The sequence below is a fragment of the Neoarius graeffei genome, chromosome 20 (assembly GCF_027579695.1).
Source record: "Neoarius graeffei isolate fNeoGra1 chromosome 20, fNeoGra1.pri, whole genome shotgun sequence".
In the NCBI taxonomy this organism is placed as follows: Eukaryota; Metazoa; Chordata; class Actinopteri; order Siluriformes; family Ariidae; genus Neoarius; species Neoarius graeffei.
In genome coordinates, this window is record NC_083588.1 from 25,001,763 (window position 1) to 25,027,943 (window position 26,181).

The 26,181-nt window shown below is 40.5% G+C and overlaps 1 protein-coding gene across 5 annotated transcripts in view; it reads right to left on the bottom strand.

Annotated features, from left to right (window-relative positions):
- trap1 (TNF receptor-associated protein 1) overlaps positions 1-26,181 on the bottom strand; it is a 180,997-nt gene that overhangs the window by 34,000 nt on the left and 120,816 nt on the right. For all 5 annotated transcript variants that reach the window (XM_060901426.1, XM_060901425.1, XM_060901424.1 and 2 more), the window contains 2 exons: positions 17,451-17,536; positions 17,211-17,356 (listed from right to left, as the gene is read on the bottom strand). In XM_060901426.1, the coding sequence (XP_060757409.1) occupies positions 17,211-17,356; positions 17,451-17,536 (232 nt within the window). The remainder of the gene's footprint in view (positions 1-17,210; positions 17,357-17,450; positions 17,537-26,181) is intronic.

Consider the following 26,181-nt stretch of genomic DNA (forward strand, 5'->3'; position numbering starts at 1 on the left):
TGGTTTTGGTCCTGATTTTTATAAGGCTTTTAGTAAGGTGTTAGTTAACCCCCTAACTGATATGTTTTTGGATTCTTTTGACAAGGGCTGTCTCCCCCCTACTTTAAATCTCACCCATATATCTGTTATTCTGAAGAAGGGCAAGCCAGCTGACCAATGTGGGTCCTATAGACCTATTAGTTTAATTTCAGTTGATAGTAAGATACTCTCCAGGCTTCTGGCGAGACGTTTGGAGGACTTGCTCCCAGTACTTATAAACCCTGATCAGACTGGTTTTATTCGTGGGTGCTATTCCCTCAGTAATGTAAGGAGGCTATTGAATATTGTACAGTTTACAACTCAGAAGAAGCAGAAAGCTCTGGCCATCTCCCTTGATGCTGAAAAGGCCTTATTTGATATAATGCAGAGATTTGGCTTGGGGGGTAACTTTCTTAAATGGACTAGAACTATATATCACTCTCCTAGAGCTGCGGTCATAACCAATGGCCTTTGGTCTGAGTGTTTCTCAGTGGCTAGAAGTGTTCGTCAGGGATGCCCACTTAGTCCTTTACTTTTTGCTTTGGCACCACTAGCAGAGCTTATACAGTTGCATGCTGATGTGAGAGGAATTGAGCTGGGTACCAGAGAGCATAAAATTGCCCTGTACGCTGATGACATCATCTTGTTTGTGACATCCCCTAAGTCGTCCATCCCAGCTATTATGAGCATATTAAATGAATTCAGCACCATATCTGGATATAAAATTAAATTTTGATAATCAGAAGCCATGCCTCTTGGGCCCTTGAATAACTCTGATGTTTTGGATGATTTCCCTTTTAGATGGTCAGTTTCTGGTTTTACATACTTGGGAGTTAAGATTTCTCCAGATTTGAGGGAGTTGTGGAAACTTAATTTTGCAGTGTGCGCAGCAGTCAAGAGAGATCTTGAGCGATGGCATAATCTACCATTGTCATCGTTTGGTCAAATTAGTCTAATCAAAATGAATGCCCTTCCCCATCTATTATACCCCTTGCAGATGCTTCCTATATATCTAACAAAGAAAGTCAATAGGGACTTGGAAAGGGCAGTCTCAAAGTTTATTTGGCAAGACAAGAAGCCCAGACAGAGGTTTAAACTGTTACAACTGCCTACAGATACGGGCGGCCTTTCTGTACCTAATTTGATTTTCTACAACTGGGCCTACCATGCTCGGCATCTTTGGTTATGGCTTCAAACATATATTAGGAACAAGGCATGTGTTGACTCTTGGGCGTGTTTCCCGCATTGTCCATGGAGCCTGGTTACCTGTGACATAGTTAACATTAAATCTGAGATAAAACTTAATCCTATCATTTACAATAGTGTCAGAGTGTGGCGCGATATAGTTACGTTTTTAGGGAGAAAGAATGTTAAATCTTTATTATCTCCCATTACTCATAACCCTGATTTCCCAGTAGACATTCGGTCCTCTATGTTCTCTGCTTGGCGAGAAAATGGGATTCATGTATTTGCAGACTTGTTCAAAGATAACACCCTAATGTCTTTCCAGCAGATACAAGAATTATATGACGTCCCCAAGACACATTTTTTTGGTTTTTACAAATTAGGCATTTTATAGCTTCCCTAACAAATTTTTCCCCTACTAGACTATCTCCTAACGATCCAGAAAGATTTATCTTGGAACGCAGAACTATAGAACACTTTGTGTCAGCCTTTTATTCTCAACTTACTGCGTCAGTTGTGTATGAGCTCCCCAATATTGCCCTTAAATGGGAGGGAGACTTGGGTAATGAATACATAGATGATGACTGGAAAGCAACTATAGTTAGTTCTGTATCTACATGTAACAGATTTAGAGAGACTCAATACAAAATACTTCATAGGCTCCACATCACCCCTGTTATTTTGCACAAAATGGACAGATCCATCTCTCCTCTTTGCATTAAGTGTCACTCACAAAGGACGACCTATTATCATTGCTTCTGGGAATGCAAGCTCATCTCCAGATTCTGGACTCGCATTGCTAAAATAAATCACTGAGATACTTGAGGTCAAGATCAAGAAAGACCCGTGTGTTTTCCTTGTAGGTCTCCCCTCTAGAGAACTTCAACTCTCAGCATCAAGATATGCTCTTCTTGAAAAGCTCCTTTTAATTGCCCGAAAGTGCATTTTGCACAATTGGATTAAAGAGTCGCCACCAACTATTACTCAGTGGTACAGAGAGATTTTTAACTTCCTCCCACGCGAATGATTACAGGCTATTATTAAGGAAAAGGATGAGCGGTTTCTAAAAATCTGTTCCCCCTTCCTAAACTATTTGCCACAGTATTTGGGGCATCTGCTTAGAAGAGGTGAACTTAGTACCTTTCTGAATAAAAAACCCACCTCCTAGGGTTAAGATTATACCTACATAGGTTAGATTGACAGAGTAACCTGACTGACTCACAGATGCATTTAGACTGCTGTATGTCTTTTTGTTTCTGTATCTTATGGTTTGGAGCCAATCTTCCCTTTTATTTTATTTTGTTAGTAGTATTTTTTGTTTATTTATGTTTTTATTCTATTACTCATTTTTTCCTGATTTCTTGTATGCCTATTACAACCCCGATTCCAAAAAAGTTGGGACAAAGTACAAATTGTAAATAAAAACAGAATGCAATCATGTGGAAGTTTCAAAATTCCATACTTTATTCAGAATAGAACATAGATGACATATCAAATGTTTAAACTGAGAAAATGTATCATTTAAAGAGAAAAATTGGGTGATTTTAAATTTCATGACAGCAACACATCTCAAAAAAGTTGGGACAAGGCCATGTTTACCACTGTGAGACATCCCCTTTTCTCTTTACAACAGTCTGTAAACGTCTGGGGACTGAGGAGACAAGTTGCTCAAGTTTAGGGATAGGAATGTTAACCCATTCTTGTCTAATGTAGGATTCTAGTTGCTCAACTGTCTTAGGTCTTTTTTTGTCGTATCTTCCATTTTATGATGCGCCAACTGTTTTCTGTGGGTGAAAGATCTGGACTGCAGGCTGGTCAGTTCAGTACCCGGACCCTTCTTCTACGCAGCCATGATGCTGTAATTGATGCAATATGTGGTTTGGCATTGTCATATTGGAAAATGCAAGGTCTTCCCTGAAAGAGACATCGTCTGGATAGGAGCATATGTCGCTCTAGAACCTGGATATACCTTTCAGCATTGATGGTGTCTTTCCAGATGTGTAAGCTGCCCATGCCACACGCACTAATGCAACCCCATACCATCAGAGATGCAGGCTTCTGAACTGAGCGCTGATAACAACTTGGGTCGTCCTTCTCCTCTTTAGTCTGAATGACACGGCGTCCCTGATTTCCATAAAAAACTTCAAATTTTGATTCATCTGACCACAGAACAGTTTTCCACTTTGCCACAGTCCATTTTAAATGAGCCTTGGCCCAGAGAAGACGTCTGTGCTTCTGGATCATGTTTAGATACGGCTTCTTCTTTGAACTATAGAGTTTTAGCTGGCAATGGTGGATGGCACGGTGAATTGTGTTCACAGATAATGTTCTCTGGAAATATTCCTGAGCCCATTTTGTGATTTCCAATACAGAAGCATGCCTGTATGTGATGCAGTGCCGTCTAAGGGCCCGAAGATCACGGGCGCTCAGTATGGTTTTCCGGCCTTGACCCTTACGCACAAAGATTCTTCCAGATTCTCTAAATCTTTTGATGATATTATGCACTGTAGATGATGATATGTTCAAACTCTTTGCAATTTTACACTGTCGAACTCCTTTCTGATATTGCTCCACTATTTGTCGGCACAGAATTTGGGGGATTGGTGATCCTCTTCCCATCTTTACTTCTGAGAGCCGCTGCCACTCCAAGATGCTCTTTTTATACCCAGTCATGTTAATAACCTATTGCCAATTGACCTAATGAGTTGCAATTTGGTCCTCCAGCTGTTCCTTTTTTGTACCTTTAACTTTTCCAGCCTCTTATTGCCCCTGTCCCAACTTTTTTGAGATGTGTTGCTGTCATGAAATTTCAAATGAGCCAATATTTGGCATGAAATTTCAAAATGTCTCACTTTCAACATTTGATATGTTGTCTATGTTCTATTGTGAATACAGTATCAGTTTTTGAGATTTGTAAATTATTGCATTCCGTTTTTATTTACAATTTGTACTTTGTCCCAACTTTTTTGGAATCAGGGTTGTACTATAATTACTATTATTGACATTACTACTACTTATTTTTTTGTTAATATCTGCGTTGTGTAGTTGTCTATGGGGGGTAAGGGGCGGCTGGGTGGGTGGGATGTGATGTATTTTGTTGTTATTGTCCTTTGTTTAAATTCAATAAAGAGAGTTTATAAAAAAAAAATTGGGCTTCCGTGGTTATCAAAATGCTTTCCCTTCATCCATTAATAAACTACTGCTGCTAATTGTTTTTTTTTCATAACTTGGTGCCAATAATGACAACTTTATAATTTTTTTTGTTGCAAGTGCTTTAAATAGTAATTTTGAGACGAAAATTGTGTGCGTCATTTGATGTCCATTCAACTATGACCTAAAGATTTGAGGCTATAACTTCAATACTCTCAAAACCATGCTTCACTGTAATTCATAGACCATGTACACGTGATGATGTGCACTTTTACTGGTACCGGTCAAGTGAAACAAAATTGTGTGTGAAGATCTTTGTTGGCATTAGTGTCGATAGGTAACAGCTACACCAACATAATGAATTAGTTATTTTTTAATCTAGATGGATAATTATTCTTATACTTGGAACTCAAGTTTATGCAAGATTCTTGTTTGTCAATGTTGAAATTAATGAAAGTGTTTCATTAATGGGTGTGTTTGATGAACGTGCCTTTAAAATTGCACTGCACTGCCTGGAACATGTGCCTCTAATGCGCAAAAAAAAAAAAAAAATCCACCGCACGCCCCCCCCCCCAACAGCCCACTGAACACATTTCATTGCCATTTTTAAAAGTGTAAAAAAGTGTGCTGCAGTCTTTCGAAATGATGTGATGCGGTTCAGTCCCGCATCGCATTGTCACAGTCATGATATTAAAAACTCAAAGCAGCCTTTCTTTATTGTGTTTGCACTATGAGGATACCAAACTTATATACACTATATTGCCAAAAGTATTTGCTCACCCATCCAAATTATCGGAATCAGGTGTTCCAATCACTTCTATGGCCACAGGTGTATAAAATCAAGCACCTAGGCATGCAGACTGTTTTTACAGTTTGGAGCTGGCCCCTTCCTCTTCCAACATGACTGTGCACCAGTGCACAAAGCAAGGTCCATAAAGACATGGATGAACTTGACTGGCCTGCACAGAGTCCTGACCTCAACCCGATAGAACACCTTTGGGATGAATTAGAGGGGAGACTGAGAGCCAGGCCTTCTCGTCCAACATCAGTGTGTGACCTCACAATTGCGCTTCTGGAAGAATGGTCAATAAACACACTCCTAAACCTTGTGGACAGCCTTCCCAGAAGAGTTGAAGCTGTTCTAGCTGCAAAGGGTGGACCGACATCATATTGAACCCTATGGATTAGGAATGGGATGTCACTTAAGCTCATATGTGAGTCAAGGCAGGTGAGCAAATACTTTTGGCAATATAGTGTATCTTGTTGAGGGATGGTCTTAGCCAACTAACAGCATCATTTATATCTTCCTACATGAAAATTCAAATCCTAGTGTCCCACTTTGTGGTTCCGTTAGCCAGGGCTCGAAATTCATTTTTTTTTTTTTTCACCAGCCAGCCGGGTTAGTTACCTTCCAAAGTAACTAGCCAAACAGAAAATCAACTAGCCAAAATTTGTTCATGTATGAATTTGACTTCTGTCAAAAATAACGCAAAAGAGAGTAGTTACCATTGTTCATGACTAATGTGCATTTATTTCAAGACCCGAGTATTTTGATACTGTTGTTAAATACATAAATGAGAACAACACAGAGCACCATAATATAATATCAACAAATAATAATATATTGGAAAACTTGGCAACTTGGTGTATGAGTATTGAAAGCAAATATACTTACTATCATGACTATAGCACCCAAAATATGTCCAACATGCTTTCTGTATTTAACAATTTATGAGAGAGAAAGCATTAGGAGCTTCATATTGACTAGGAATCAACTTGAAAAAAAATGAATTATTCCATAAAAATCGTATTGCAGCCAAGGCCTACCCTGCTCCCACATTTGCTTATAAGTCCTTTGTCATTTCTCCTCTTCAGACCAAGGTCGCTTTGTCCCCGTCTCTGGCGGTTTCTGTACACCTTTCAGAAAATTCCACATCGCAACGTAGCTTTGGCAGATGTAGATGTAAACAACAACAAAAAAAAAAACGTGTTTAAATGGACGATAATGTGGCCACATCTATTGAATTTGATAACGTGATGTGGCAGCGGGGGCATGGTCAAGCGTCGGTCTGTGAATGGAGGGCGGAGTCAGGGAAGGTAAGTGGTGGAATCATTGCACCTGATGGGGATTAACCTGTTTTTATGTATCTTCCCCAGTGACCGCACCCTTTAAAAGGAGAGGAGAGCAGAGAAAGGGAGCTCTCTCCAACCAGAACACATGTGCGTGCGCGTGCGTGCGTGCGCAGCTGGGAAGTGATAAAAGGCTGAAAAGCTAGCAATAAATAGTTCATTGAGAACTCAGTTCTGGCCTGCAGTGCTTCTGTGCTCCACCCACCTGGTCCAATACTACACGTGATTACCGCGATATTCAATGAGATGTGTTATACGGTATGCATGCGCAGTAGTGAAAAAAAACGACAGCCCGACTCATACGCGATATGATTCAGAATTCTTCGGTATTTTCCATCCTGCCGATAAACACATCGATTAACACAGACACGGCACGCGCTTAATATGTGGTGGCTTTAGTTGACAGTGTGTCTGAATCTTCGCTTCATATATATTTTTTATTTTCAACTAGCCAGCCGGGCTGGCTACTGACAGGAATTACCCGCCAAATGAAAAATTAAGTCGCCTCGGGTGACCAGACCACCGCGAATTTCGAGCCCTGCAAATCTTTACCACCCACCCACACACACACACACACGAGACACACATACACCCCTCCCCTTCCAGATAATACACCATAGAAATAATTTGTTTCTACTAACTTAATATTAACTGAAATTTGTAGCTGTAACAGAGTTGATAAGATAAAATCAACACACAGAATTTTGTAAACCTTTGTGACAATGTCCATTGTTAAAGGTGCTACACTGATAAAATTGGAGTTAACTGAATTAAAGCATACACAACACCGACTTAAGAAATGCTATTCTTTTTAACTCCATTGTTGCTTGTACATTAAAGGAACAGTCCACTGTATTTCCATAATGAAATATGCTCTTATCTGAATTGAGACGAGCTGCTCCGTACCTGTCCGAGCTTTGCGCGACCTCCCAGTCAGTCAGACGCAGTCAGACGCGCGGTCACTCCTGTTAGCAATGTAGCTAGGCTCAGTATGGCCAACGGTATTTTTTGGGGCTGTAGTTAGATGCGACCAAACTCTTCCGCGTTTTTCCTGTTTACATAGGTTTATATGACCAGTGATATGAAACAAGTTCAGTTACACAAATTGAAACGTAGCGATTTTCTATGCTATGGAAAGTCCGCACTATAATGACAGGAGTACTAACACCTTCTGCGCGCTTCGGCAGCGCATTGATATCTGAGCTCCGTATCAATGCGCTGCCGAAGCGCGCAGAAGGTGTTAGTACACCTGTCATTATGGTGCGGACTTTCCATAGCATAAAAAATCGCTACGTTTCAATTTGTGTAACTGAACTTGTTTCATATCACTGGTCATATAAACCTATGTAAACAGGAAAAACGCGGAAGAGTTTGGTCGCATCTAACTACAGCCCCAAAAAATGCCGTTGGCCATACTGAGCCTAGCTACATTGCTAACAGGAGTGACAGCGCGTCTGACTGCGTCTGACTGACTGGGAGGTCGCGCAAAGCTCGGACAGGTACGGAGCAGCTCGTCTCAATTCAGATAAGAGCATATTTCATTATGGAAATACAGTGGACTGTTCCTTTAAAGCAGATACGCAGAATCTTTATTTTAAAATACATTTCTGAGTGGATAGTATATCCATCCTTGAGTCTTGTATGCTGCATAAATGGGAATAAAAATAATACATATATATTTTTGAGAGTTAAAATTGACTGCAAAGTTGGCATTCGAGCTGCCCCGCTGAGCCAGCCATGCCGGAGTGCGTGATGTCACTGCAATAACCAGTTTTAAGGCCAAGGCCTTTTACAGCTATAGACCAAAGTCATATAAATAAAAATTTATGGTGAAAGTAAGAAATACCGTTACCGACTTGCTCAACTAAGACTGATTTGACTTCATTGATTGTGGGCTGACTCTCATTAAAACAGGATAGGTGTTATAACTTATGCAACATACATGTACATGCATGCATTTTCACTGATAAAACGTAAAAGGCTAATTAGATTAGATTAAATTAGATTCACTTTATTCATCCCACATCGGGGAAATTCACGTGCTACAGTAGCAAGAAAATGTCAAACAGATAACAAATAAAACTGAAATAAAAATTAGACAAACGAAGGATTAAATACAGAGGGCTATTTGCATTATCTACCGTGAAAAAGTATAGAAAAATTGCCTTATTGAGAGGCTTGGAAAAATTGCACATTACAGGTAGACTCTGTATATATACACACACACATATACATAAATAATATTTATATATAAATAATAAGTATGAATAAAAATAGTTTAGGGCCTATATTATTGCACATAATAATTGCATCGATGAGAGATGGCAGAGGTAGTAGTGGTGAAGTAGTGCAAATTAAACGACAAACAGGTTATTGGTGCTATGTTACAAGTTGTGGGTGTTATACAGTCTGACAGCAGCAGGTATGAATGACTTGTGGTACCTCTTCTTCTTACACCGTGGGTGTAGCAGTCTACTACTAAAAGAGCTGCTTAAAGCCCCCACAGCCTCATGTAGGGGGTGAGAGGGGTTATCCACAATTGAGGTCAGCTTGGCTAACATCCTCCTCTCACCCACCACCTCAATGGAGTCCAGAGGACAGTCCAAGACTGAGCCAGCCCTTCTGACCAGTTTATTAAGTTTCTTCTTGTCCCTCTCTGAACTTCCACAGCCCCAGTTATTAATTAAATAATCAGATGAACTGAGACAATCACATTCTAAACCAAATTAAATAATCTTATACTGGTAACTTAAATACACAATACAAGTTACAGGAATTAATCTAAATGCAGTTAAACAACGTGTTTGTTGGGGTTTTTTATCCAAATGAGTGTCAGAGCTTATCCATCTGTGTTCTCGCTTCTTGAAGGCCGACCTTGTGGCCGATTGTTTTGAAACAATCTGATTTTCAGTTGTTCGTTCAGTTCGCTGTTCATTCACTTCTTCTACATAAGGGCGAGATGGCAGCAATATCCAGTGTAGAAATAAAGACAGCCGGGTCCACTCCTTCTCTATTTTGTCCATACGGAGTACTCCGCCATTACTGCTCGGCTCAGGCAATTACTAAAACCTGGGACGGAACGGAACGTCACCGGTTTTAGCAACAACTGTGGGGAGGTCACTGCCCGAGTGATACGTCATGTCCCGTTCCATCCCGGGTTTTAGCAACAACCCTCGGCTCACTCTGGGAGGATTGGTACAACTGAACTTTGCTTTTAAAAAAAATTAAAAAATAAAAATACTTTCCTTTTCTTGTAGTTTTCTTTAATTGTTGATACTGCACCCTCTTTCAATACGGGCTTATAGCCAACACTCCTCAACAGATCAGAGGCTTCGTACGAGTCCTCAGTAAAACGTGCAGAGCAGAGGAAAGACCACTTCATAGGCGTCCAATGTGCACATGAACTTCTCGCAAAACGCATCCAAATTTTTGCAGTTTGAACATTCTTGGACCACGAATGCAACGTAAATCCACCTTCTGTCATGTTGCTGGCAGGTGCAGCAACACATCTACGTGGCATGGCGATAAATTAGCTCAAAATGGAGGATCGGAGTTGCAGTCAGCTCTGTGTTTTAGTATAGCGGAAATGGCGATGAGACTGACTTCCTGTTGTGATGTTACAGACGTCAAGGTCATTCACTCAGACCGCTACCTATATAAATCACTTTAATCATAAAAATTACTATATTAGATTTATTGTTAATGCTCAAAACTATTCCTGTGCCATTCTTGAGGTCTCAAGGCATTTATAAACAAAAGTGAGGCCATGGCTCTGTGTATATGATTTAAGCCAGTCTAAGCAGTGTCTAAAAAAAAAAAAATCACCAAATATTAGTTAAACTTTAAACAGGGCAGTGTTCAAATTCAAAATAGTCCTATTACTGCCAGTATGTTGTCCATGTCATCATCAGGACAGAGACTTTTTGTAAGAAACTGAAGGTGATATGGCATGGATGAAGTATCTGTTAGGATTCTCTTGCATCAATTCTCAGACATGCTGGTGTATCGCTCTTGCTGTACTAGTACATCTCAAACAATTAGAATATCATGAAAAACTTGAAAATTTTCCATCAGTTATTTAAGAAAGTGAAAATTTAATATATTCTAGAGACTCATTACACAAACTAAAATGTTTCAAGCATTTTTCTATTTTGATAGGCTCCAGCTTGCCTGCGACCCTGTAGAACAGGATAAAGCGGCTAGAGATAATCAGTGCGTTTACATGCACATAGAGAAAATCGAATTTCTGCCGTAGCTCGACTGAAATCGAAGTTCTAAATGCCATGGAAACACCTTAGCTCAGCTGAAATCGAACCGAACTGGATTTCTCGTATCAAGCTACGCGACCTAGATTATGCGATTGTAGCCGAGCTACTTAGTGCATGTAAACCCTATCGGGCTACGTAGTCGAGCTACTTACTTCATCACTGCCCCTTCCGGAAGTGACGAGACCACAAGCGGGAAACACAACAGCCTCAGTCGGCATGACAACAGTAGTAGAAACGTGCACTTCTGGAGCAATGAGGAGATAGAGTTCATGCTCATTCAGCTTAAGGAGTAGAATATATATATATATATCTCGATGTTGCTGTCCTCGTAGTCGTTCTTCTTGTGAACACGGAACTGATAACTTTGTTTATACTCTTGAATAGCTCTTCTTCATGACGACAACCGGAAGTGTACCAACACGATGGGGCGTGTAGCGCCACCTGTGGCTCGGGTGCACAATGTACCTCACACAATAGCTCGATTTCCTTGTGTGCATGTAGGATTGGATTTCTCTGGCACCCCTGCTGGGACCCTTAGCTCGATTACCGACAGTAGCTCGATTTGGATGTGCATGTAAACGCACTGACTGAGATGAGATGGCCTACAGTGCAAAAACTAAAAAAAAAAAATATATATATATATATTAGTGCTGTCAAAAATGTCGCGTTATTAATGCGTTAACTTGACTCAATTTTAATGGCGATAATTTTTTTATCGCGAGATTAACGCTCTGTGACATGATGTAGGTTTTTCATAAGCTTTTGAAACTGCCAGGAACTTGGAACAGAGACTTTGCTCAGAAAAACGATAGCAGCTAGACTGTAATGCCACGCCCCACACAGCCAGAGTCCTCTGCCCTCCCCCGAAGAGCCACGGTGCTCGGCTTAGGTTTCGTTTTCCCATCAGTGGCTCCAGCCCCACTTTGCAGTGGCTGTGACAAGACGTGTTATGCTCTGCAATAAAAAAAAAAAAAAACATTGGTACAACCAGTGTTCGAACTATGCCGATATTTTCGGGGGGTCCCTTTTTTTCCCTTGGGGGGGGGGTGCTTGCGCTTGTCTCAGAGCGCGGCTCTCCATCGCGCGTTCACTTCGGATATACAAATGCTTCCCGTTACACACGATTGCTGTGTCAATAAACATCATTTTGCCAATATTTTAGAGACCCCCCAACATTTCCCAAATCATGTTTTCAAGGGATCTCATGTCTGTTTCAGGGGATCTCGGATCCCCCGAGTACCCCTGTAGTTCAAACGGTGAGCAAGCCCATTCACTTTATGCTGATAAGAGAATTACAATGGTTTTTCATGTGACAAAAATGTGCGATTAATCGCAAGTTAACTATGACAGTCGCAACATTAATCGCGATTAAATATTTTAATCGCTTGACAGCACTAATATATATATATATATATATATATATATATATATATATATATATATATATATATATATGTGACCCCTCACCGAATCCAGGGACACATGTCGGCCGAAACGAATCCGAGATAATCGCAAAACAAGCATTTTTTTTCGAAATTTGTGATTTTTGTTTTTTTCCATCATGTGCAAGTTGAGATCTTGAAGAATGCAATCAGTATTTCAGATAATAGATTGTTTTGTTGGAAAAGCATACATTTTTTGTTGCAAATTGTCTCGTTTTTGTCAGGACTGTAGCCTGCTGGGGGGTGTGGGTAAATTACCATATGGGCCATTCACATGATTTAAGTCTTTTGTTTTTTTTTTCCGCGAATCAGCTGTATGATACGGGCTGAGCGCATGGCTACTTAAATGCATACAGGCGTGTGATTTCACTATGGAATGAGCAAGCTAAACAGAGTGCAGAGGAGCTGACACACCGCGAAGCAAACAGACACACGGTATTTACATCGGAGATGACCATTTCTAGCAAAAAAAACCCGCAACCTCGTTTTCCAGATTGAATGGAATACTTGAATGATCGGATGATACACGGACCATTCTAGGATTACATTCCATCGGAGCCATTGGTGTGTGCAAGGCGCTGTTTCTCTTTCTGATGGGGTAAGTTTATTAATCTAAGGCTGTGTGGTTATTTTTGCATGTAACGGAGAGTGTTGTGGTTTGGTTAAGCCTACTGTAGGTCACAACCGGACGTACGATTTTTTGGCCGTGTGATTTTTGGCGTTTCCCAAATCGCTGCTTTTTTTTTTCATGGAGAAAGACGCGCGTTGGCCATAAGTTTGTCTTGCAACCTGAAAAAAACGTAAGCGCCCGTAGAGTTTGTTTGACATGACAAAGAACCTCTGCGGCTGGTCTGCGGCTCGAAAATCAGCACATCACACGCGCGCTCTCGTGCTTTTCACACGCGCGCGCTCGTGCGTTTCATGCGCGCTCTCCGTGCGTTTCTTGCATGTAGACCGGCTGTAGGAGCACATACGGCCGGTTGTGACTGAGGCTTTACATGAAACTAGTGTTGTGTTAGTTGTGTCATCATCGTGCTATCTATCTTTCTTACGGTGTGAGTAATTTTTCAACCACAAAACGTTAAAGTATACTTTAGGACTTATTTTTGTACTTCATAATTGTGTTGGGCATACTTTGCATGGAAGGAAAATTGACGTGGTGATCTTTGTTTACATGAAAGTAGTATCGCGCTAGCTAGTAGGGGGTAGGGCTTTCCTTAATGTCATGCAAATAAGCACCATTATGTGCCCACCCTACACCCAGAGTAGCTGAGATGGAAAACTTTGAGGGCGATTTTCTCCCTTTTCTGTTTTAAGAAGTATACACTTTCAAAAGGCCACACATTCTTCAAATATTGTCAGATCTCCACATGGAAGGCATCATTGGAAAGGTTAGAAACTGTACTTTCTGAATCTGTCAATAACTCAAAATGCCCCCGGGCAGACATGTGTCCCTGGATTCTGTGATCTGCCACACACACACACACACACATATATATATATATATATACACATACATACACACACACACACACACACACACACACACACACACACACAGTGGTGCTTGAAAGTTTGTGAACCCTTTAGAATTTTGTAGATTTCTGCATAAATTTGACCTAAAACATCATCAGATTTTCACACAAGTCCTAAAAGTAGATAAAGAGAACCCAGTTAAACAAATGAGACAAAAATATTATACTTGGTCACTTATTTATTGAGGAAAATGATCCAAAATTACATATCTGTGAGTAGCAAAAGTATGTGAACCTCTAAGATTAGCAGTTAATTTGAAGGTGAAATTAGAGTCAGCTGTTTTCAATCAATGGGATGACAATCAGGTGTGAGTGGGCACCCTGTTTTATTTAAAGAACAGGGATCTATCAAAGCCTGAGCTTCACAACACACGTTTGTGGAAGTGTATCATGGCACGAACAAAGGAGATTTATGAGGACCTCAGAAAAAGCACTGCTGATGCTCATCAGGCTGGGAAAGGTTACGAAACCATCTCTAAAGAGTTTGGACTCCACCAATCCACAGTCAGACAGATTGTGTACAAATGGAGGAAATTCAAGACCGTTGTTGCCCTCCCCAGGAGTGGTTGACCAACAAAGATCACTCCAAGAGCAAGGCATGTAATAGTCAGCGAGGTCACAAAGGACCCCAGGGTAACTTCTAAGCAACTGAAGGCCTCTCTCACATTGGCTAATTTTAATGTTCATGAGTCCACCATCAGGAGAACACTAAACAACAAATGGTGTGCATGGCAGGGTTGCAAGGAGAAAGCCACTGCTCTCCAAAAAGAACATTGCTGCTCATCTGCAGTTTGCTAAAGATCATGTGGCCAAGCCAGAAGGCTATTGGAAAAATGTTTTGTGGACGGATGAGATCAAAATAGAACTTTTTGGTTTCAATGAGAAGTGTTACATTTGGAGAAAGGAAAACACTGCATTCCAGCATAAGAACCTTATCCCATCTTTGAAACATGGTGGTGGTAGTATCATGGTTTGGGCCTGTTTTGCTGCATCTGGGCCAGGACAGCTTGCCAGCATCGATGGAACAATGAATTCTGAAATATACCAGCGAATTCTAAAGGAAAATGTCAGGACATCTGTCCATGAACTGAATCACAAGAGAAGGTGGGTCATGTAGCAAGACAATGACCCTAAGCACACAAGTCGTTCTACCAAAGAATGGTTAAAGAAGAATAAAGTTAATGTTTTGGAATGGCCAAGTCAAAGTCATGACCTTAATCCAATCAAAATGTTGTGGAAGGACCTGAAGTGAGCAGTTCATGTGAGGAAACCCACCAACATCCCAGAGTTGAAGCTGTTCTGTCTGGAGGAATGGGCTAAAATTCCTCCAAGCCGGTGTGCAGGACTGATCAACAGTTACCGGAAACATTTAGTTGCAGTTATTGCTGCACAAGGGGGTCACACCAGATACTGAAAGCAAAGGTTCACATACTTTTCCCACTCACAGATATGTAATATTGGATCATTTTCCTCAATAAATAAATGACCAAGTATAATATTTTTGTCTCATTTGTTTAACTGGGTTCTCTTTATCTACTTTTAGGACTTGTGTGAAAATCTGATGATGTTTTAGGTCATATTTATGCAGAAATATAGAAAATTCTAAAGGGTTCACAAACTTTCAAGCACCACTGTGTGTGTGTGTATATATATATATATATATATATATATATATATATATATATTTTTTTTTTTTTTTTTGTGGCAGCGGGGGTGTGGCCAAGCATTGGCTGTGAATGGCAAGGAGTCAGGTGGAACCAGCAGGTAATGTGACGAGGTACACCTGTGTCTAATTACTGGCTGCCTATTAAATGTGTGTCTCTGTGTGTCTTTCAGACAGCCAGGAACGAGAGTGTGTGAGACACCCCATTGTGTGTATAATATGCCTACATATTAGTGAAAGTCACTGAACAGTGTCAGTAAAGTGAAAGTGTTCCTCGAATTGCAGCACCTGTTTCCAGTTCCTCATTGACCACTCACAAAGTTGCTACAATCTCAAATTTTGAGAATATTTCATTTTGAGTAAAACAGCATAAATACTGTGCATCTCTCAGTCTAGTACAGTACACGCAAACACAATGATGGGGAAAACTGCTGACTTGACAGTTGTCCAAAAGACAATCATCGACACCCTTCACAAGGAGGGTAAGCCACAGGAGGTCACTGCTGAAAAGGCTGGCTGTCAAAGGTGCACATGCAACAGGGATGACCACAGCCTTGAGAGGATTGTCAAGGAAAGTCGATTCAAGAACTCGGGAAAGCTTCACAAGGAGTGGACTGAGGCTGGTGTCAGTGCATCACAGACATCTTCAGGAAAGGGGCTACAACTGTCGTATTCCTAATATCAAGCCAAACCAGAGACATCATCAGAAGTGTCTTACCTGGGCTAAGGAAGGAACTAGACTGTTGCTCAGTGGTCCAAAGTCCTCTTTTCAGATGAAAGTAAATTTTGCATTTCATTTGGAAATCAAGGTCTTAAGTCTGGAGGAAGAGTGGAGAGGCACAGAATCCATGGTGCTTGAAGTCCACTGTGAAGTTTCTGCAGTCTGTGATGACTTGGGCTGCCATGTCATCTGCTGGTGTTCGTCCATTGTGTTTTATCAACTCCAAAGTCAAGTCAATGTAGTCGTCTGCCAGGAGATTTTAGTGCACTTCATGCTTCCATTTGCTGACGAGCTTTATGGAGATGTCAATTTCCTTTTCTAGCAGGACATCGTACCTGCCCAGAGTGCCAAAACTACGACCAAATGGTTTGCTAACCATGATATCACTGTGCTTGACTGGCCAGCTAACTTGCCTGACCCAAACCCCATAGAGAATTGTCAAGAGGAAGATGAGAAACATCCGACCCAAAAATACAGACGAGCTGAAGGCTGATATCGAAGCAACCTGGGCTTCAACACCACCTCAGCAGTGCCACAGGCTGACCACCTCCATGCCATGCCACATTGATGTGGTAAAGTATTGAGTGTATAAATGAACATACTTTTCAACAGTTGGACATGTTTGTATTGTAAATCCTTTTCTGATTGTTCTTAGGAAATATTCTTTTAATTTGAGATACTGGATTTCTGATTTTCATGATTTATAAGCCATAATCAAAATTTAAAAAGTACTGAAATATTTCACTGTGCGTGTTAATATAGAATATGCGAGTTTACCTTTCTGAATTAAATTATGAAAGAAAATGAACTTTTTCACGATATTCAAATTTTTTGAGATGCAGTAGTATATTTACACATATTGCCGTAGTCACTGACGCCCGAAGATAAAGGTTCTGCCTGGATCTACTTAATAGTTTTTGTGAAAAGAAATTAATGCCAACCTACTAGCCAAACAGACACGCATTTTTTGAAGATATGTTAATCCAGCACTAGATAAAGAGAATCTATTAAAAGGTGCATGAGCTGTTGAACAGGCCACAATAGCACAAAATTAGCTATGAATGACCCTTCCTCCTCCACAGCTCCATTTTCTCTTACCCAGGGTTGATCTCCAGTGTGGGCTGCAGGATTTGTGCCCTCTCCTCCACACTGCGTGCCAGCTGCTGAGTACGAAGAAAATGTCGCGCTGCTCCCATCTCCAGCACTGTGATCATGGCAGGGTGAGTGTTCAGACGAGGGGTCACCTGATAAAGCACAGAGACAAATGCTTTCAATATTCAAATGTTACATTTCAGTTCTAATGTTCACAACAATTTCTGAATAAACCGTTTGTCTTACCTTGATATTTGTGACTTTCTCACCAAGACAGTTCCTCATCCAGGCCATTAGATTCTCAGCTTGCTGCTCACTTAATTGTTCTGATGCTAACATTGGTGGTAAAAGTGAAAGAAAATAAGCATGAGAAGAAAAAAGAACAAAAGACTAAGGTGATTGCTACAGATAGTGTTTTAACTTTAAATTTTTTTTCTGTCTTGGCCATAAAGATGTGATTGAGAAACAACGGAGGTGTTAATAATAATAAACATGTCAAGATCTCTATTTTGATAGGGGTTTATACTGTCAACTGTAGTAGTGTATTAGTACTTAAAGCATATACGCAGAGCCATGGCCTCACTTTTGTTTATAAATGCCTTGAGACCTTAAAAATGGCATAGAAATAGTTTTAAGCATGAACAAGAAATCTAATATAGTAATTTTTACAATTAAAGTGATTTATATAGGTAGCGATTTGAGTGAAAGACCTTGACGTCCGTAACGTCACAGCAGGAAGTCTATCGGTCTCATCACCATTTCCGCTATACTAAAACACAGCTGACTGCAACTCTGATCCTCCATTTTGAGCTAATTTATAGCCATGCCATGTAGATGGCAGGTACAGCAACATGACAGAAGGTGGATTTACGTTGCATTCATGGTCTAAGAATGTTCAAACTTTAAAGATTTGGACGCGTTTTGCGAGAAGTTCACGGGCATATTGGGCGCCCACGAAGTGGTCTCTCCTCTGCTCTGCACATTTTACTGAAGACTCGTACAAAACCACTGATCTGTTAAGCAGTGTTGGCTATAAGCCCGTACTGAAAGAGGGTGCAGTATCAACAATTAAATAAAACTACAAAAAAAAGTATTTATTTATTTATTTATTTTTAAAAAGGAAAGTGAGTTTAGTTGCACGAGTCCTCCTGGAGCGTGAGCCGAGGGTTGTTGGTAAACCCCGGGATGGAACGGGATATGACATATCACCCAAACAGTGACCTCCCTGCGGTTGTTGCTAAAACCGGTGACATCCCGTTCCGTCCCAGGTTTTAGTAATTGCCTGAACTGAGCAGTAATGGCGGAGCAGTCAATATGGAGAATGAGTGGACCAGCCGTCTGATTTCCTCCACTGGATATTACTGCCATCTCGCCCTTACGTGGAAGAAGCGAATGAATGGAGAATTGAACAAACAACTGAAAGTCAGATTGTTTCAAAAACAATCGGCCACAAGATCGGCCTTCAAGAAGCGAGAACACAGACGGGTAAGCTCCGACTCTCATTTGGATAAAAAAAACCAACAAAAACAACACATGTTGTTTACCTGTATTTAGATTAATGCATGTAACTTGTATTGTGTGTTTAAGTTACCAGTATAAGATTATTTAATTTACTTCAGAATGTGATTGTCTCAGTTCATCTGATTATTTAATTAGCCTTTTACGTTTTATCAGTGAAAATGCATGCATGTACATGTATGTTGCACAAGTTATAACACCTATCCTGTTTTAATGAGAGTCAACCCACAATCAATGACGTCAAATCAGTCTTAGTTGAGCAAGTCAGTAACGGTATTTATTACTTTAACCATAAATTTTTAGTTATATGACTTTGGTCTATAGCTGTAAAAGGGCAATTCCATGTAAATGTTAACCTCACCATGCAAAAATAAAGCAACATGTAATACATCAAAACCATTCCCAGAGATATCACCTAGGCCTGTATTTTACAGATGTGAATAAGTTGAACCAATTTGTAACCAACCTAATATGTCACTGTCAGTCTGTCTTTCTTATAATGTAAAACCCAAGCTAAAATCAACTTTGATCATGTACAATTCTATATTATTGCCACAAGCCACAGAAATGTATGCTAAAATCCACAAAACAGCAAAACAATAGCCATCCTAAATATTATTTAAGAACTTTGATAGTTTTAGCTGATATTTAGAGAGTTTTTCAAAGGGTTATGGTGGTTAAATTGCTGATTTTCTAAACATATGCCATGTCTATTTCAGACACGTCACATCCATAACGGAATTTCGTCACATCCATAACGCTGACTTTTCCTTCCGAAACTCTGCATGAAATACAAAATATTTTAAACAAAGATTTTTTTAATATTCACCTTGGACCCCTCTATCAAATGGATATCTCCATTTCGACATTAGGTTTACAATTTCACAGAGTTTGATAAAAATGTACAGTCACCCAAGAAAAGTGATACTTTTTCTGTCACATCCATAACGCATCTTTTATTGGCATTTTCTGGCATGCCCTAGATGTACTATGGGAATTGTTCTTGTTCTATCACTTCTCCAGTATGGTACAGCCTTAAAATATGCAACACCTGTTTAAATACTGGGAGACAATAAAACATGCACTGGGTCATTTGTTGCCATTTTGAGTTCAAGTGTCACGTCCATAACGCTGGAATTGCTCAAAAGGCCTTGGCCTTAAAACTACTTAACGCTGTGATGTCACGCACTTGGATGGCTAGCTCAGCAGGGCAGCTCAAATGCCAACTTTGCGGTCGATTTTAACTCTTAAAAATATATATATTTTTAATTCCCATTTATGCAGCATACAAGAGTCAAGGATGGAGATAATATCCACTCACATTTATTTTAAAATAAAGGGTCTGCATATATCCTTTAATATTCTACTGAGCATTTGACAGTGTCCTCTTTCTCTTGTGTTTTTGTTTCGGAACGAAGAAAATTGTTTCTACGATTCAACACCTGAAAAGTTTACAATATGTAAGGCATCTAAACAGTATGAATCTATTTTAATGTTTTCCCCCCACTGGCATAAACAGTAGTTTATTTGTACAATACAGAAATAGCAGAAATCAGCTTTCTGTAGCTAAATATGCAATATTATAGTTGAGGGCAAAAGTTTACATAGATCTAGGGTACTTCAAACTCAATTTTTCACAACTCCACACACTGTTATATGTTGTGTGTGTTAAATCAATCAGGGTACCCAACTTTAATTTTCATGTGGTCAACTTCAAAATAATAGCAAACATCCAAACGAAATAAAAACTACTCCAAAACAACCCCCCACCCCCACAAAAAAGCAACAAAATGTGGAATAAAAGTATTTGATGGTAAGAATGTCCATCTGTCCACTTTCTTCCACTTATCCGAAATTGGGTCATGGTGGCAGCAGGCTAAGCAGGGTATTCCAGACATCCCTCTCCCAGCAACACTTTCCAGTTCCTCCTGGGGGATCCCAAGGTGCTCCCAGCATACTTGCCAACTTTTCAAAATTCTCATGGGGGAGAAAAGTGCATGAATGACATTTTCAGTTGGACGAGGGTATGATGCACGGTTGAAACGATAAAAAGTGGATCCCAATTAATTGCAAACCATTTGAAATTTATACAATTAAAGGGTTTTTGAATTGTTGATATTGCTCTATCAATTACTATAGGTTATGGGATTCATGTATCAGGCATGAGATAGCTCAGAGTGAAAAATCTGAAATAATACTCGTCTTGAATTTTAATATAATAACAATGAAAGGGAAGTCTTAAATCAGATTTTTAGCTGAAAAATCTCATGCCTGAATATTGTATACATACAGAGACCCACAGAAAATAACACAAGTGATGCTTTAGAAGAATGTTTATAATTTCTTAAAATAGTCACAGTGAATGAAAGTATTATTGGATTGCATCAAATGTGTTTTCCTTCTGTAAGCTCGTAAAAATACAGAGAACTATGTCATATAAATTAAATTTTAATAAGATTTAACCAAAATAGTAACAATTCAATTAAATAAATACTGCACTGTCTTAGTACTACTAAAATGCATCTCTCTCACTAAACACTTTCCAACAGAATTTTTAAAAAGCACTAGAAATACTATCCAAATCCTATCGGAATGCATCAAAGGAATTTGCTCATTTGCAAACTTTGACTGAAAGTTTTCAAACAAAATTCAAAAATGGCACTATAAATACTACCATACTATCAAAATATACTCCACAAAGAAATTCACTTGAATGCAAAATTTTAGTACTACCAAAATACACTCACTAGTAATCTTTCACTTAAAACCTCAAAACTCTATCAAAATCAATCACTTTCCAGATAATTCACTTGTAAACTTTCACTTAAAACTTTCAAACATAAATTCAAAATAGCACTAAGACACTACCACACTTATCAAAGAAATTCTCTGTTATGCAAAATTTCACTAAACACTTTAGAAGTTGTACAGTTTGTTTCTGAAATGGTATGGAAGACTAGTTTAATTTCACACTCAAATGTCCATTATATTCTGATTTAAAGTATCTTTACCTTAAAATGTGTAACTGGCTGGTTGAACATTTGCTTACCCATGGAAATTCATTCTCCCATGCAACCTGGTATTTGCATTCATATTTTTGCCGTTTGGTATTGGGTTTAGTGGCTATGATGAATGACTGCTTGTAAAAAAAATGTCGGAAAGCCTGGGTGAATCCTACATTACGGAAGTGACTGTCGTTCTGTTCGTTGATTTGTTAAAAATCAGTTGACATCAGCAGTGTTTCTCATACGATTCTGATTGGACATAATCGGGAGCGTTTTTAACTTGGCGGTAGGGATTTCCCAAAACTGGGAGATTATCCAGTTTTTAACAAATACGATCAGGAGGCGGGAGACAGAGGTTAAAATCGGGAGCCTCCCGACGAAATTGGGAGGGTTGGCAAGTATGTCCCAGGCCAGATGAGATATACAGTCCTGCTCACCATTATTGGCGCCCCTTCATTTTTTGCATAACCTGTACAATATCTTCAGAAATAAATGGAAACGTACCAAATTTATATCAGGATCTTTTAATTGGAGGTCCAAAGTAATTTAACAAAGAAAATTGTTTTTTCAACTTGCATATTATAATTTCAAAGAAGAAACAGAAAAAACACCATGTGCAGCAATAACGGCACCCCTCTTTAATATTTGGCTGCACACCCTTTGGCAGTGATGACAGCCTCCAAATGTTTCTTGTAGCCATCTATAAGCTTCTTGCACTTCTCAGCTGGTATTTTCTCCCACTCTTCCTTTGCAATTTGTTCAAGCTCTTGAACGTTTGCAGGGTTCTTTTCGCCAATGGCAGATTTCAGCTCACCCCAAAGATTTTTGATCGGATTGAGATCAGGACTCATTGTTGGCCATTTAAAAAAAAAAGTAAATTTTTTCCTTTTCAACCATTCCTGTGTGCTTTTGGATGTGTGCTTTGGGTCTTTGACTTGCTGGAGAACCCATGATCTTCGACTCAAACCAAATTTTCTTACACTGGGTAGGACATTTCGCTCTAAAATCTCTTGATAATTCTCCAATTTCATGATTCCTGTGATACAGTCAAGGCCTCCAGTACCAGATGCAGCAAAGCAGCCCCACAGCATTATGGATCCTCCACCAAGCTTAACTGTTGGTAGGGTGTTCTTTTCCTTGTAGGCTTCATTGCGCCGTCTCTAAACAAACTGTTGGTGTGCATTGCCAAAAAGCTCTATTTTTGTTTCATCTGTCCACAGAACATTTTCCCAGATGAATTGCGGTTTGTCCAGGTACTCTTTGGCAAAGATCAGTTGTTCTTTTTTATGTCTTTTCCTCAACAATGGTGTCTTCCTTGGCCTTCACCCATAAAGCCCTGTTTGGTTTAGTGTGCGGCGTATGGTACTTGTTGAAATCATGACCCCAGACTGTTCCAGGTTGGCCTTCAGGTCTTTGGATGTTTGACGTGGTGTTTTTTCCACCATTCGTACCAACCTTCGAAGACTTCTCTCATCAATTTTTCTCCCCCACATGTCCAGGGAGGTTCTTGACAGTTCCATGCTTGGCAAACTTAACATTATACACTGTTGAAACAGGGATACCAAGGTCTTTGGAGATGGCCTTATACCCTTTGGAGGTCTTGTGTATGCTAATAATAGCTCTTCTGATGTCCTCAGACAGCTCCTTTGTCTTCACCATTGTGACAAAGGAACAGGGAATAACAGGTGGCTTTTTAAAACACAGAAGTCATCATTCATTGGCTAATTCATGTCACATGGGCACATAATTGATCACAGGTGATTCTCATTTGTGATTTACCACAGGTGAGTCATAATGTGTTTCCATACTGATTTACAGCAAAGGGTGCCAAGATCAGTGACACAGCAAGCTTTAAGTTTTTTTTATTTTTCCTCCTCATTGTTTGTTTTAAATTGTTGTTTATCATTTGCTCTTTTGTATCAAACATGAGTTCTCTATAGAAAAAATCTGTTTCACTTGATTAATTTTTTTCAGGAGATATTCCACATTATGTACTTAAACTTTATGGGTGCCACTAATGGTGAGCAGGACTGTATAATCTCTCCAACATGTTCTAGGTCTACCCCAAGGTCTCCTCCCAGTTGGACGTGCCAGGAAAACCTCCAAAGGAAGGTGCCCAAGAGGCATCCTAATCAGATGCCCAAACCACTTCAGCTGACTCCTTTCAACATGAAGGAGCAAGCGACTCTACTCCGAGATCCCTCTGAATGTCTGAGCTCCTCACCCTATCTCTGAGGGTGAGCCCAGCCACCCTCCAGAGAAAGCTCCTTTCAGCCGCCTGTATCCGCAATCTCATCCTTTCGGTCACCACCCAAAGCTCATGACCATTGGTGAGGGTTGGAATGTAGACTGATTGGTAAATCGAAAGCTTTGCCTTCCGGCTCAGCTCCCTCTTCACCACGACAGACCAGTACAATGCCCGCATTACTGCTGATGCCACCCCAATCTGCCTGTCCATCTCACGCTCCATTTTACCATCACTCATGAACAAGATCCCGAGATACTTGAACTCCTTCACTTGGGGCAGCAACTGACTCCCAACCTGGAGGGAGTACTTCATTTTCTGGCAGAGAACCATGGCTTCAGACTTGGAGGTGCTGACTCTCATCCTAGCTGCTTCACTCTCAGCTGCGAACCGTCCCAGTGCTTGCTGAAGGTCATGCTCTGAAGAAGCCAACAGAACCACATCATCAGCAAAGAGCAGAGATGCAATTCTGAGGTTCCCAAACTGGACACCCTCCTCACCCTGGCTGCACCTTGAGATCCCATCCATGAATGTCACAAACAGGATTGGCAACAGGGGGCAGCTTTGGCAGAGTCCAACACCCACCAGAAACGTGTTTGACTTTCTGAAAAGAGGAACCACCACCACCACCCTGGTCTGCCACTCCACAGGCACTATACCTGACCTCCATGCAACATTGAAGAGGTGTGTCAGCCAAGATAGCCCAACAATGTCCAGAGCCTTCAGCATCTCAGGGTGAATCTCATCCACTTCTGGCACCTTGCTACCAAGGAGCTTCTTGACTGCCTCAGTGACCTTTGCCAGAGATGTGGGTGAAGCTCCCCCCAAGTCCTCAGACTCCATCTTCTTCATGGAGGACATATATAACAGGTTCAGGAGTTCCTCAAAGTGCTGCTTCCACCACCCAACAATATCCCTAGTTCAGGTCAGTAGTTCTTCACCCTGGCTGCGCACAGCCTGAGGCAAGCCCTGCTTCCCTTTCCTGAGTCACCGAATGGTTTGCCAGGACTTCCTTAAGGCCAAACAAAAGTCCTTCTCCATGGTCTCCCCGAACTCCTCCCATACCTGGGCTTTTGCTTCAGTAACTGCTAAAGCTGCAGCCCTTCTGGCCTCCCGGTACCTGCCTGCTGCCTCAAAAGACCCCTGGGCCAACCTCTGAAAGGCCTCTTTCTTCAGCTTGATGGCTTCCTTCACTGCTGGTGTCCACCAGTGGGTTCTTAGGTTACCACTTAGCTTCCCCTGCCATCTGATCCAACTCACCTCCAGGTGAGTTCACCTGGGTGTCCCAGACATACAGCCACAGATCTGATGATACGACCACAAAGTTGATCATCTATCTGATGATCTGGTTCTGGTACCAGGTACACTTATGAACCACCTTATGCTCAGATATGGTGAACATGTTATGGCCAATCCATGATGAGAACATCCAACAACAAAACACCGCTCGGGTTTAGATTGGGCAGGCCATTCCTCCCAAATCATCCCCTTCTAGGTTTCTCCATCATTGCCCACGTGAACGCCGAACTCCCCTAGGAGAACTATGGAGTCCCCAGGCAGCACCCCTTCCAGGACACCACCCAGTGACTCCAAGAAGACTGAATACTCTGCACTGCTGTTTGGTGCACAAGCACAAATAGTCAGTTTTCCTCTCAGCAACTTCCTCTCAGCATAGAGGTGACCCTCTCATTCTCCAGGGAGAACTCCAACACAGCGGTGCTCAGTCAGGGGCTCATGAGTATCCCCACACCTGCCCAGTACCTCTCACCCTGGGCAACACTGGAAAAGGAGAGGGAGTCCACCCCCTCTTCAGCAGTTTGATTTGATCTCCTGGTAAGAACACATCTTTTTTTTTATTTTTCAAAAATTATTATTATAGAATTTTCCACAAATTGCAACTGTCATCGCGCCGGTTTGTGGAAATGATTTTGTCGGACGTTTTGTATAAAATTTTTATTTATTGAATTTGCAAAAAATAAAAATGCTCCGTTTCTCAAAACCCAGTGAATGTGCAATAAAAGTTATTCCACTCAATCTCGTTGTACATGGCTTATAGCCAACTCGGCCTCAGCTCATGTATGACTCAATTTTGTGGAATAACATAATTAAAGATTAATATACATTACATATACATTAATACATTATATATTAATGCATATATAATTTTCCCCTTTCCTCCTGACAGGATTGGTGCAACTCAATCAGGGTT